At 34.8% G+C, this 14,862-nt stretch overlaps 1 protein-coding gene across 1 annotated transcript in view; it reads left to right on the top strand.

The window, feature by feature from the left end:
* LOC129231842 (beta-arrestin-1-like) overlaps positions 1-14,862 on the top strand; it is a 66,319-nt gene that overhangs the window by 22,677 nt on the left and 28,780 nt on the right. The window contains exons 6-7 of the mRNA XM_054866224.1: positions 3,857-3,984; positions 5,913-6,048. Of these exons, the coding sequence (XP_054722199.1) occupies positions 3,857-3,984; positions 5,913-6,048 (264 nt within the window). The remainder of the gene's footprint in view (positions 1-3,856; positions 3,985-5,912; positions 6,049-14,862) is intronic.

Genomic DNA, 14,862 nt, shown 5'->3' on the forward strand with positions numbered 1-14,862 from the left:
TTTTGCACAAAATTGAAATATTTTTCTCGCCAATGAGGTGATAATTTTTTAAGCATGGCATCCCAGGCGAAACTAACCCGTGTTTGGTAACCCAAAAGGAATCTTAGATCTGTTCAAACTTGTTTACCTGGGTTGTTTACTCGGTTTCACGCAGGAGAGATACGTGTTGATTCGTGCAATATACCTTACAGGAAAGCTTACTTTGTGTTAGTTTAAATTCAGTAATTGTGTTTTGAAGTAAAAACATTAGAAAATGCCAGTTTCTTCAAACTTGAACATTAATTAAAAGTTAACTCCAACTTGGTGTGTATCTGTAACGTGCCATTGTCATATGATGCATTGTTTTAGACTGAGTGTGAGGATTTATACCATATAAGAAGGTAAATTCTTTATTTTAGAATTCAAAAAAAAAACTCTCACTTCCGAAATTCTTTGTTTTTACAAATCCTATAGGGGTTCTTGTAGTTTTTAACTTTATTTTTACTGTATGTAAATTAATTTTACAAAAATAATACGGTTATTTTGTTCTAAAAGTTGATTCTTATCGATGTCACGAATTATTTAAACATTCTATTAACGTGCCTCCTTTAGGTACTGAATTTCTGAAAATAAGTTGACTCCAGCATTTTATAAAAATATAAAGGTGTTATTTTATGTGTGTGTAAAGGTTTTATTATATAATAGGTCTTTTGAAAGCATGTCTGGATAGCAAATAAATGTATGGTATTTATGTTTAGGATGTTCTGTTGAGACATTTCTACTTTTCAACCCTCAAAATACTTTAAGTTTTTAATCTGTATTTAAATTGCATACATATATGGTACAACAACACCATTCCACGGAAAAACAAACATTTTGTCAAGAGCATGACAGCTGATATATTTCATTAAAAATAATAATTTAAAAGGGTAATGATGAATAAAATTTTCGTGCTTAAGGAATCACAAACATATATGAGATTTCTTATGAAAAAAAATGTGGTCATTACATTTTAAAATCATTCATTTTTGATAAAATAGATGAGCTTTCACCTGCGGTACAAAACTGCGTTTTTTTTTTTTTTTTTTTTTTTTGTGAAATGGCTCAAAAAGGTTGAACTGTAAAATTTGGGCATTGAAATAAAGAAATTAATTTCCCTCAATTGTTGAGCAACCAAGATAGTTCTACTGAGCAGGAAGCTATACTGTCAATCACTTTATCATAGCCGTTATTAAATGATCTCTTAACATGAATCAGCATATAGTCCACAAAAAGATCTTGTCCAATGTTTGAACATAAGCGAATTTCTTTCTTCAGTTAATTCATTCTGCAGATAAGAAACGAATTCACTTGCCTTTTTAAGAATGGAATCGAAATTCCCTCATTTTCTCAAGTTCTAAACTTAAGGAGTGAATTTTCTTGGTGGCTGTCAAGAAGCTGTAGTAATTTGCTTCAAAACTATTTGACAATTTGTTGATTGTGGCTGAGAGCAGAACAATGACTAACATGAGTTTTGAAACACCAAAACAAATAATGTGGCAAATTTTTAAAATTTTCATCGAATCTTCAAATAAATACATAGTTTTACGAAGTGAATGTTTTGGTGAAAAATAAGTTAAAGTAAAGCACGCTGCTTTATTTTCAGTTTGGGGAAAGTTGGGCAAAACCGTACCTTAAAGCTTCGAAGTGAAATTAAAAACATTTAGAGATATAACTAGGATAAAAACTAGTCAACATACTTCCTAATACATTTGAGAGGCAATATTCTGACTTTTTAGAAGTCTTAGTGTATGCGGTTGTTTCACTATTGATTTTTTGTGAATCTCTGCAAAATGACGATTTTGTAACATGGGTAGGGCAAAACCATTATTTTGCCAATTTTAACCTATAGGGCTATATTTGCCATGGGTAGGTAAAGAGCAGTCAAAGCAAATTTTGATTTTTTTTTCATCTATTGTAATTTAACTTTATTGTACAAGCTTGTGTATTTGGTTTCAGCTGAAAAAAAAAGGTTAAATTACAGCAATTCCCGATTATTAGTAGTGAATCCAACACGCGTTTCTTCAACTGCCTCAAACTAATTTCTGCAGATACTGCCATTAACCTGCCCGCGGCAGTATAAAGCACTTGATCTCTGGAATAATATGTAAAGTATGCAATTTAATAAATTTATTAAAGTTCTTAGCTCTCCTTTGGGGCTGCTGGCATCATGATTATTTGTTTTCATTCAGAAAACGTTATCTCTTTACTCCTGGCTTTGAGGGTGCAGCATTTCAACACTTCTTCAGCTGGGGTCACTAATTTGGGGTTTCAGTAGGGTGCTCCCCGGGGTGGATTATGGTGCAAGTTGCACCATCGAAAGGGGGGGGGGGATTTTTTTTAAATTTTTACATTTAAATTTATTTATAGATTTTTAATTTTTAAATTATTTATTTTATTTTATTCTGTTTATATTTTATTTCATTTATTTATTTTGTTTGTGTGTGTGTATCATTGGCGTTGCACAGAACTTTTCAAATAAAATAATTAAAAATAAATAAATAGAAATATTTTAAAAAAATTAAATAAAAAATATTTTTAAAAATTAATAAAATAAAAAAAGGAGCTAAAAAATAAAAGGGGAGAAAGAGTGTTGAGAAAAAATTTTAGGGGAGGGGAGAATTGGTGCTTTTGAACCTGGGGGGATTGGCATCCCTGGTTTCAGTTCGTTTCCCTTTTTTGTATGTATCAAGTTTGCTCTTTGATGAAAATCGCTTGAATGGGGGGAGAAGCTCTACTCATTTCAGGCAGTTTTTGGATATTCAAAAGATTCTCATGTACAGGGGCATGCACAGAACTTTTGGTGCCCTTTACAAATGACTTTTACGGGCCCTTCTTCATCTTGTTAACTCCTACGTTTCTACATTTTCACTCCTCGTTTAAAAAATCTTGAGACCTCTTCAGGCTCGGAACCAGGCCAGCAGGGATTAAATGACCCCCTTTGCACGCCCCTGATCATGTATAAACACCCCAAAGCATGGCCCGCGTATTTATAGCAGGGTCGGGGCCGCTTTGTCTGATGGTGCAGGCCCCTTCAATTTTTGTTAATAGACATGCAATTATAAGTTTTGAATGCTCCCTTTTCATCCCTGGCCCTTTTATAGGCTGTGTCACGGCCTATAAAGGACTCGGGATGAAAAAGGCCCCACTTTCTCTCGCCCCTCCTGTTTCCACAATGTGGGAGCCATGGCCCTGGGCTCTAAAAACTAAAGAGAAAGTTGATGAGAGAGGAAAGTATTCACACGTGTGGACTTCAGCTATTTACTTTTGTCCTTACTTAGAATCGGGGGGGGGGGGGAACCTGTTTAAGGAAGCTTTTTTCACATAGAATAAACAAAATAAGTTTTTAAAAACAATTATAACAGTTTTAAAAATGTTAAGTGGGAACTTGAATGTATTATGTTCAATAACAAAATTGCTTGAAGTGGCCCACTCGGCGGTTGGCCCAGTTGGGGATCCCCGACTACCCGACCTGGCCAGTCCGCCCCTGTTGACTGATAGTTCAGAAGGCGGGTAGGATACTACTTGTGACATTCTGCATACATCCCTTATTCTGTAAAACTTTTTTATTTAAAAACCTTTCTTTGTGCAGTTTAATTATTCAAATCACTTAGTATAGGTGATTAACTATGCTGAATTTTATTATTTGAGAATAGCCATAAATTTCAGGTAAAACTTCTAAGAATTTATATGACAGTTCATGTTTTTATTTTAAACTTTCAACGTTGTCAATTTTGATAGTGTCAGCATTTCTATTTTGCAGAATCTTTAACTACAATTAATAAATAAGTAAATGTTTCCAATTTCTTATAATATGCAAAAATTCCTAAAAATATAGCTCCCACCTCATTGTCCAGCATCTGTAACACTTCAGCCATCTCCTGGTGATACTGGAAAGCCATGTGGTGTAGATTATGAACTCAAAGCTTACGTAGCAGATAATGCTGATGAAAAAGCTCATAAAAGGTTTGTACATTATAACTGAAAATGTTAATGCATAAACTTACATGATTCATTAAGGAAATCTTGAAAGCTTTGAAGTCTGGTTTGAATTTTTTTGTTGCTGTTTAAAAGAGAGCTATATCATATTCAAATATTTTGTCTTATTGATCTAAGAATATTTGAAAATAAGGCACATATTATCAACTATTTCCGAGTAAGTATAATGCAGAGATGGTATTTTTTGACCACTTTTTCGTTAAAAAATCTGGGACAGTGAAAAAATTAGACAAAATGAGAATCCATTAATTTTCCATATGTTTAATACATAAAGTTATTGCTATGATGCAATACAAGCATGTATTAGTGTGGATTAAACTGAAATTTACATTCGAGTGAAATTCTTTCTGCTAGAAGCAATTTTAAACATCCATATTTTTATTGTTTTAACCTGTTTGGGCTATCTAATTACTGTTTCTCCGACAGATTCGTTCCACAAGAAAACGATTATTCCAGTTAATATGTTTTATGTTTTAAAATTTCCCTTTAAAATATTTGAAAAGAGTGAATTGTTAAAACTTCCCTCGTAAAATTTTAATTCCTAAAGTGCTTTCTGTATTTTAGTAAATTACCTTTCATGTTTTCTGTATTGTTTATTTACTAGTGCTTATCATTCATGTTATAACAATAGATTGCTGTAAATTATTGTTTTGTTTTTTTTGAAAAGCTCATGATGAGGAATAATCCATATGTTTTCAAAAGAGATATGAACTCCTTGCCAATCATCATGTTTATTGAAAAACAGTCCTGCTCACACCAGTGTATGAAGAACATGTGCTGTGGTGCCTCCTTTTTTAGGGAGCAGAACTCCCCTGGCTACATTTTTCCAACCCGGTCTTAACCTTAGCATTTTGCATCAATGGCACAGAGGATGGTGGACTTATTCTCTTGAGTGTCAAGGGAACTCTCTAAAAGAATTCTTTTCAAAAACGAATTGCTTGACCGACGAAGTAATCAAAACTTGAAATTTTCAGAAATGGTCAATGTGAATAAATATCAGTAGTAAACAGTGGACTGGAACAGCAAGTGGAGGTCGACTTATACGAAGAACAATCCAAAAGTTTGGGGACAAGTTGTATAAAACGTTACCAGGAAGGGCACCAAAGCACATCACCATTAAAATAGTCGCCTTGAGCGACTATGCACTTCCTCCAACATTCGTACAACTTTTGGATCTGGAAGCCATTTTTCGCAACCTCCTGTAAGACCTCCTGTGATGCAGCTTTAACTGCATCTGATAAAAGAAACCGGTGTCCCTGCAAAAGTTTTTTAACTGCTAAGAATAGGAAAGGTGACACAGGGCTAAGTTCGATGAACTGTGGTCTTATTTGTTTGACATCCAATCGAAGCGTGCATCCTCAACATGGAAGTCGCCTTCTTCACCACAATGAAGTTAAAGTTGCATTGCAAGAGGTCTTACAGGAGGTTGCAAAAATGACTTCCAGGAGTGCTTCCAAAAGTTATACAAGCCTTAGTAGAAGTGCATAGTCGTTCAAGATGACTATTTTGAAGGTGGATATGCTTCAGTGATGTGAGCTATTCAGGGTAAGGTTTTTATTCAACTTGTCCCTGAACTTTATATTGTATTACATAAGGATTTATGTAAATGTATGTTAAGTTAAAGAAATTTTCGCCGATTGAAATTAACATTAAGCCTATCATTGGAAAATTAAATGTTGACTTATTGGAGTTGTAAAGTTATCTACATGTCAAGTTACCAAAGCTTGACTGTATATACTTTTTTACAAAACTAAAATTGACTCGAAGAAATTGGAAACAACATGAAAAATATTTATTGATTAAAGGTTTTAAATTATCTCTTTAAAAACATCAATATTTTTTCAGTTTATTCATATTTTAGCTAAGTATTTACTTTTGAATATTTTTATCTATAGGAATTCTGTTCGCTTGGCAATTCGAAAAATTATGTATGCTCCTAGTCGGCAAGGTGAGCAGCCAAGCGTAGAAGTGAGCAAAGATTTCATGATGTCGCCAAATAAATTGCATCTGGAGGCTTCCTTGGATAAAGAGGTCAAAAAATATGAACAGTATATGTAACAAATTAAAAATTCTTAGATTATTTTTGTAAATGCACTCAAGTTTTGGCTGAAAGTTGTTTTATCTTATCAATTTTCAAATATTTCAGAACAAATGATTTTTGAAATTGAAGCTTTTTTGCTGCATGAGTTTTTTTTTTTTTCTCTGTTGAGATGAACTTTGTTATTCATTTGAGGAGGCTGGACATGAAACTATTTGTACTAACAGCAGTTATTTTAATAACTTGGGATTAAAATACAGAACATATATTTTATCCCTCCACAGTAAGCTCCCAATTATCTGCAGGGTCGCACGGTAACCTTGGATAAGTGATTTTTACAGATAATGTGTTGAATAGGTGGAAATTGATACCAGTGTATGCAATAGCATCAGTGATGTTCCCATCAATTTTTCTGAGTATATACTCCCAGTAATCAGTTATGCACAATATATGTATGCAATCATATACATAATGTTATAGTATGAAAATTTTTAAAGCTTGAGGGTATATGCCATGTGTCTAAAAAATTTTTGAGAGTATACGCATATATGGCACAACACTGAATAGCATAAAAAAATCAATGACACTCTTGTACATTTAAACTAGCTAAAAACGATACAGTTCTATGTAAAAAATGTAACGGCTACAAAAGAATTGCTTATTGCAAATGAATGAGTTTTCATGCGCGAGAAAATATTGTACACCGATTAACTAAAACAGATGAAACTAGGTTGCATCAAAAACATATAGGAGACGAAATTTTTTTTTTGAACAAAACTGGTCTAGCCGCTTGTTTATAGGCATGAGTTGTGTAGATCTAAAGCAGTATGTTGTGTAGATGTAAAAGTTAGGTTTCTACTGGTCTGGTTTTGATGATTTGGTCAGGTTTAATTTTCAAACTGTCTGAATTAAAAAAAAAAGAAAATATAGGGTGTTTCTGATCTCTTGGGCAAATCTTAAAGGAGTGATAGTACACATCAGGACAAAAAATATAATGGCAAAAAAAGGGTCCCAAATGTCTTCCGAAGGAGTAGGCGCCATTCAAGTTTAGGGTCCAAAATTTCAAATGATCATAAAAGCGAAAAAATTGGTTGATTTGTTTGCAGTTTTCGCTAAAATTATTTTTTTTAGCAATATTTTCTTGAAAATAAATTTTGAAGATGTAGTTTAAAAAATGCCGGTAAAATGCGCTTTAGCCTTTGGAGTAACAAGCAACTATTTTTCACTGCTATTTTTAAATCTCATTAGATTTTTTTTTAATGCTTGGACTAAAACTTAAAATTTCAGCTCAAAATCAGAATCATTGAGCGTGATTAAGTCACACAAACTGAACTGTGTTCAGAAGTTGAAATATACTCTGTCACAAAAAAAAAAACCCAAAAGGAAACGAGTGGTCTTCATGAAACTTAAAATAGCTGTACCCTATGACAAGATTAGGAAATGATTACAAACTCAGATAAAAGATTGTTTTATTAAAAAGTTATGACACAATAAAGGTTACAAAACCGTAAGTTGGATAACCTCCTCTAGCAGCTATACAAGACAAAACACAGCGTAATATGGAGTAAAATCGTGTCTGTTACAACCCAGATAATCAAGTGCAGCGAGGATCCAATCGACAAAAATCCATTCCAATTGCAATAGACGCCGGTTCAAGATATTAGCATCTTTCAGTCTACTCAGAATAGTTTTTCTTGAAACCATCAGTTTCTTGGAAGGTGTTAAATGGCATGGAACTAATGTTAGCGACTTTGTTGAAACGGTAGTGGCAGCTTTTATTATGTGCGATCTTCGAGCTCATTTCTGTTTCTAGAATGCCTTAACTGACCGCAATGGAGTGATTCATTTATTTTTACCTACCAGGGGTGATTGTGTTCCGGTATTTTACCGAATTTCCGGTATTTTCGGACGTATTTCTGGTATTTTTATGTCCGAAAATACCAGAATTATGTTTTTTTTTGTTATGCTTTTATCTCCCTATCTCCGCATTTTTTTATTTATGTAATACTCATCAAATATACCTGCAAGAGCCTTAAGATGGACACCTATCCCTTAAGATGGACAAATGTTAAGATAATTTGTATAACACCAGCTCAAAAGTAACTTTGTAACCCATTAAAAATTTAATCAAATGTACACACAATATTTTGACTCAGAACTATTTAATACTACGGCAAAGGTGCACTTAAGTAATAGGGGCCAAAGATTACCCCCCCCCCCCACCCCGTTCTCACTTTGAAACTTTCAGGTATTTTTTGATGAACTCACAATCACCCCTGACCTACACTAAGCTACTACCATATCCCTCCGACCAAGGTGGCGGCAGATACTCACATACAACCAACCTGCTTTTCCAAAACCTACTGTACGTCCCTTTGAATTGTTCGTATATATCTAAAAAGCCATCCTAGTCACAATAGTGTCCTTACAACTCGACAGTTTCGTTCCTTTAACACAAGCTTTCATACTTTCAATCGTTCCTTTCTGAGCATCTTGTATGTGCATAGCGCCTTTACCCTTTCGTCACTGGCGACGAAATTTAAATAATCTCTAACCAAATTACATTCCTGTCGAGTTTATTGGTTGCAGCTCAAGAAAATTGATAAAAAGAATAATTTTAGCGAAAACCCCAAAGGAATCTACCAATTTTTCTATTTCTTATGATCATTTGAAATTTTGGACCCTAAACTTGAATGGTGCCTATCTCCTTCGGAAGATGTTTGGGACTCTTATTTTTGCCATTATATTATTACTCCTGATGTGTACTATCCCCCCTTTAAAGTTTTGTCCAAGAGTTCAGAAACACCCTGTTTTAATTTGACTTATAAATTTTTAATTTGACTTAAATAATTGACATTAAAAATTAATATGAAAAGTGTTCCAAGCTATAACACTCTCCTTGAAAAGAAAAGAAGGAAAAAGAAACTTGTTTTTGTAGATGTCATAAGTGTTCTCTGTTAGGTGTTATGTTTCAGTAAACTCCAAAAATTTGATTTTATTTATTGAAACATTTTAAATTAGAGAACATTTGTTTTAAATCTAGTGTGAGGAAGAAAGCCACAGAATTGAATTACAACGAAAATCCGTCCTTCCTAATTAAAACTCATTAAGTCAAAAAAGTAATTAAGTACAATATTAATACAATTCTTTTTAAATATTTTCTATTTTTAAACTGCACTAAAAAAAATTTTTACTTCAGAAGAAAATATTTTACGCTTTGATCCTTGATTAAAAAAAAATCTCTTAATTATAAAACTAAACATTTAAAAAGAAAAATGATTAAATAAGTTTACAAAAACTATGAAACCACAAGGTTTAAACTGCAGACCACAGTGTTAGGAAGTTTATGCTTTCGCCACTCAGCTACGCTTTCTACAACTGCATTAGCTAAGTAAAGTTCATATGCTTGCTTTTAGTCATGTGATGCACAGCTATTAAATTTGCATATACAGTAAATAGGCTGTTTGAACATACTAAATCATTTAATCTGCACCATTGTTAATGTTAAGTATATGTAGAAATTTATTCAAATTTTTACATTAAGTTTTGAAGCTTAAAACTAAGAGCCTGTTCAGAAAAACTTTGCTGCAAGAAATTAGTATTTTAGTAGGGGAAGCTGCTGTACCCTCGGACGGTTGTACCTATGGACGTTCGTCTGGAAATTCTGGGTATCGTCAAGAGAGATCCTAATTGGGGTTTAATGTGTGTGTCGCAGCCCTCTCTAGTATCCCAGGAAGTTTCAACTCCATCAAATGAACATTTAAGATTATATCGCATTTTTCAGTTTTACTAGGATCTAAATTAAAAAAAAGGAGCAATTTCTTTTTCTTTCGTCCGTCGTGGATTGCATTATTTATTTTTGTTGTAGGTATCATGATTCCCTATATTTTGAAGGTTTTGTTTCTGATTTTAAATGTTGTAAAACTGTGGTCCTGTCGATGTGACTGGCTTGCAAAACCAAAATGGCGTACCTTTGTACCCAAGGGCACATAACCATGTGTGCCCACGTACGGCAATTTTTAGTCTCCTTGGGTCAAACCTGAGTCTTCTTATAATCTGAAATACCTCAAAATGGTGCCTTGTCATCAACGTCCGAAATTTGCTTTCAACAATGATGTTGAATTTGAAGTAGGGCTTGAAGATATAGTGTTGAAGTAATCCCCATCTGAAATAGGATCTACAGACCGTCAGTCCCACCTGTTTTCATTTCTAGTCGACTTTTCTAGATTTTTGTTGGTTCAACCTAAACTGAGTTTTTTTTGTAATAGGTTAATTTTGGTTAAAGTTTTCCATTTGCATATAAATTGAAGTTACTATGTAGGTACATAGAGAGCCATACTATCATGAATCGAGTTATTTTTTTATTTAATTACATTTTAATTATTCACAACATCATTAACTCTCTTAAGAGTAGTAACTTTTTTAAATACAGTAGACGCCATTTAATGTGATCACGGTTAATGTTATCATTCGCTTAATGTTATCAGAATCACGAAGTCCAGGAACACTTGTACACTAACACATGTTAAAAAAGTCGGATATTGTAATCAGTGTCTTCGTTTATTGCTATCACTTTTTCATAAACTTTCGCATTTCTCCCCGCTTTTGTTCATCAATTAACAGAAATACAATGACAAACCCTGACAAGACTAACTTTTTGTGTGGCATTTTGTGGTTTTCAATAGCAATGCAATCTCTTTCTAGAAAAAACAGGAAGTTTGTTTTCAGTGACCAAACTCCCTTTATGATGCCTTTCGTTTGCAGATGAAAAACTTCAATCGCTGGATATGTTGCAGGCATGGATGTAGGAGCTCTATGGTTGCAGGTGGTGAACTTCTCACACTTTGAGTGAGAGAATTAATGTACACAGTCCAGTCACATTAATGTGACCACCACGTACTTTCCACGTCAGAGTTAAATAACCAATCACAGAAGGCAGGTGGCAGCACAGTGCAGTTGAGCATAGATAAAGGGTGTGTGAGGGCTTCGGAAAACATTTCAATCGTTGGCGTAATGCAGAAACGAAGCGATTTATCCGACGTCCAGGGGTCGAAGTAGTCCTATATATCCTATATTTCCTATATTTTCAAAAAAAGCATCAAAATCGTCCTATATTTCCTATATTTTTCAAAAATGTCCTATATTTCCTATGTTCCCGTTTTATACCAAATATATCTTTTAAAAAGAACGGTAAATAAACTTTCTGACATCGGATTTTTCGCTGAAAGTACGTGCCCAAACGAATTTCAAATTAAAGAACTCAACTGACTAAATTCTGCTACAGGCATCATCTCTCATTGGCTACAGCAATGTGACGTCACTCTATAGTGGGTGGAGTTTCGAGAACTAATTCTGAAGTTGGTTTTAGAATTTTGCATTTGGGGGGGGGGGGGGGGGGCAACAGCCGTTAGTTTTGTTTTCCTTCATGGTTTTCGTTTCCGTTGGTATAATTTTGCGTTCAGTGCATTTTCTGATCGGAATGTTCTAATTTTCTTTTTGCAATCTTTTCTTTTTGTGGAATTTTGGGATCGTGGAATGGTTAGTTCCTTACATAGACTAATAATAAGAGTAGATCGAGCTATGGCAACCCTTTTGCTGCTCATAAACCAAACCATGTGACTAGTGGATTTCCTAGCAGCAGCGGGCGTTGATCGCAGCAGACGACCAACAATAAATAAAATAAATTGAAGGAACACGGAAGAATGATCTTTAATGGAGTCCGATTGGTCAATTTGTTATTCTAAGTTGTAAAAATTTTGTCAATATAGTGAGTTTTTCGTTTAGATAGTACTGTGCATTTTCTTTATTCAATTTCAATAACTCTCGAAGTAATTAAAGATACAAGCGCCCAAAAAGAATCGGCAAACGGTAAGATTTTTACCTACAATTTCAATTTAAGATACCGATTAGTACATTTTTACCTAGACGCAAAACGTTTACGCCATTACGTTTACGCCAACGCTGACCTAGCAGTTCCGAATGAAATAAAAGTTACTGAAAACTGTGATCAAAAATTAATTACTAATGTCAAAATAATGCATAACTAAAAGAAAAACAGTTCAATTTCAGCACCTGGAAAAAAATTATAATGAAAACACATTACGTCTTAAAATACATGCATTTCGTGTGGAGCTGTTGAACCAGGAGGACATTAATTCTACAAATTTTGGTGCATGGTGCACTAAAGGAAAAGATGATTTTACCGCTTTTTGCCGTTTTTGCAACTGTTCAGTGCCCATAAGCAATAGTGGATTTTCCCAATCGAGGCAGCATGCTAAAACATTCAAGCATAAAGAAAACTCTGAAAAACGTCAGAAGGATCCTTCTCAAGCTCTGTTTGTTCTTAATACAAGTGGTAAAGGGTTCAGTTTAGATATAAAATCTAAGAGCAGTGGAATTAGTACGTGGGTCATGAGTAAGGAAGAAAAAATAAAAATTATCTTTGTTCAAATTTTGTTTAGTTATTTAGTCTATAAAGTACACCTTTTCAAAAATTATTCTTTCAACTACAGGAAAGCCATTATAGATGTAAGGTATTTTGTTGAGGTTTTTTTTAAACAAAATCATTGATAAGAATAACTGAATAATATATGATATGTATTATTTCTTTTTTCATAGCAAAAATATTTATATAATGTGTCCTATATTTGTCCTATATTTTTTGTGGAAAATGTCCTATATGTGACAAGTCGGTCACTTCTACCCCTGGACGTCCAAATGGGCATGATCATTGGCTTTCGGGCCAAGGGTGGAAGCATTTCCGAAACGGCCGAGTTTGTGAACTGTTCGCGTGCCGCCGTGGTAAAAGTGTACTGTGCATGGCAAAATGGGACTGTCCAAAGTCAGCGACGTGGCAAATGTGGTACACCACGGGCCATAGATGACAGAGGCGAACGGCAGTAGTGGGGATGCATTAGGGCAGATAGACGGGCTACCGTTGTACAACTGACCACCAAAATGAACCAAGGGGCTACCAAAAGTGTCTTCCAAACTACTATTCAGCGAACATTGCTGCGTCTGGGCCTCCAAAGCAGACGCCTGGTTCGTGCACCTATGCTGACTGCTGTTCATTGAGGACGAAGGCTAGAATTTGCACGCCAGTAAACAGCTGGATGCCCACTGAGTGGCGACAGGTAGCATTTTCAGATGAATCGCGTTTTATGCTCCATTCGACAGATGGACGTTGGTGTATAAGGCGTGAAACCTCTGAAAGGAACCACCCTGCAACCATTGCCGGAACGGTCCAAGCTGGAGGCGGGAGCTTTATGGTCTGGGGAATGTTTTCCTGGCATTCTCTGGGTTCACTGATCATTGTGGAAGGCACGATGGATCAATACAAGTACGCATCTGTCCTTGCGGACCATGTCCACCCCTACATGCGCATTGTTTTTCCTCAGGATGATGGCATCTTCCAGCAGGACAATGGGAGGTGCCATACAGCTGCCAGTGTACGTGCGTGGTTCGAAGAGCACCAGGATGAGTTTACCGTCCTCCCCTGGCCAGCAAACTCACCTGACTTAAACCCAATCGAGCATCTGTGGGACCATCTCGATCGAGTTGTTCGCGCCATGGATCCTCAACCGCATAATCTAGCGCAGCTGGCCACGGCATTAGAGTCGGCATGGCTCAACATCCCAGAGAAGACCTTCAGGGACCTAAGTGACTCTCTTCCTGCACGTCTCGCAGCAGTCCGCTCTGCGAAAGGTGGTTATTCTGGCTTTTGACAGATGGTCACATTAATGTGACTGGACTGTGTAGTTTCCGGAAAAAATAAAGTTCCTTCTTTTAGTAAAGCAGAAGACATTTTCTCCCTGTCCAGTTACCTTAAAAACTTCATTCTTATTGGCCAAACGTTTTATCCGTGGAGGAAGAGCGGCATGACCTAATTGTCAAGGAGAAAATTAACATTTTAAAACGCTTTGACAGTTTACCCATTCTGAGTTAAAGAAATGCTTCAGCACGACTTAAAAAGTTTCTCAGCCATTACTTTGTAAGTTCTTAAAGAATAGAGACAAGATTGAAAACAAAGCAAAGCTAAATGAAAATTTAAACAACAAGCGAAACCATGACGGTAATTGAATCTGCTTTGAAACTGTGGTTTGCAAATCAGGGAAGAGGATGCGTGTGTAAATGGTCATATTTTATTTTGCCTATTACTATGTGCTTCGAAATTACATATTTTAGTTTTTCTTTTTATGCTTAAATATTTCTGCTCTGCTAATGTAGTAATTTATATTTTAAAACTGCGTTTAGTTGAGTCATTGTAATTTAAATTGCGGTTGCAAATATAAATGCTTTTTAATTGAAAAAAACCCATTATTTTGTGTTTCTTGGATTCTTTTCGGTTGTTGTTATCAGTCGGTTATTATTATCAAATTATATTTGTCCCAAAGTGATCACATTAAGCGGCGCCTACTGTAGTTCACTGATGTTAAAAATTAAGGAAAATTAAAAAAAGGAAAAAAAAAACCTTCGATTAATTTTCAGAGTTTAATTTCTGTTGGATATTTTTATAATGTTATTTTCAATGGATGTTTGAAGTATTTCCTTATAAAATGTCTTATGAAAATGTATTGAGTATAATTGAGTTCCTCAGACCTATTTATATATTATTTCTTTATATGTCCATGGGTACAAAGGCACCTGTCTGTGTGGTGAGCTGGGAGTTGTACCAACGGACAAAAAAGATGGTTTTTAAGAAAATTTTTTTGAAGTTGTAAGTTTTGAGATTTTTACCTGACAAAAGTTTCCAAATTAGATTATAAGTTGTAGATTCTGGCAGAAAATGTTTCCAATCGATTATCCAT

Source organism: Uloborus diversus, chromosome 10 (assembly GCF_026930045.1).
Source record: "Uloborus diversus isolate 005 chromosome 10, Udiv.v.3.1, whole genome shotgun sequence".
In the NCBI taxonomy this organism is placed as follows: domain Eukaryota; kingdom Metazoa; phylum Arthropoda; class Arachnida; order Araneae; family Uloboridae; genus Uloborus; species Uloborus diversus.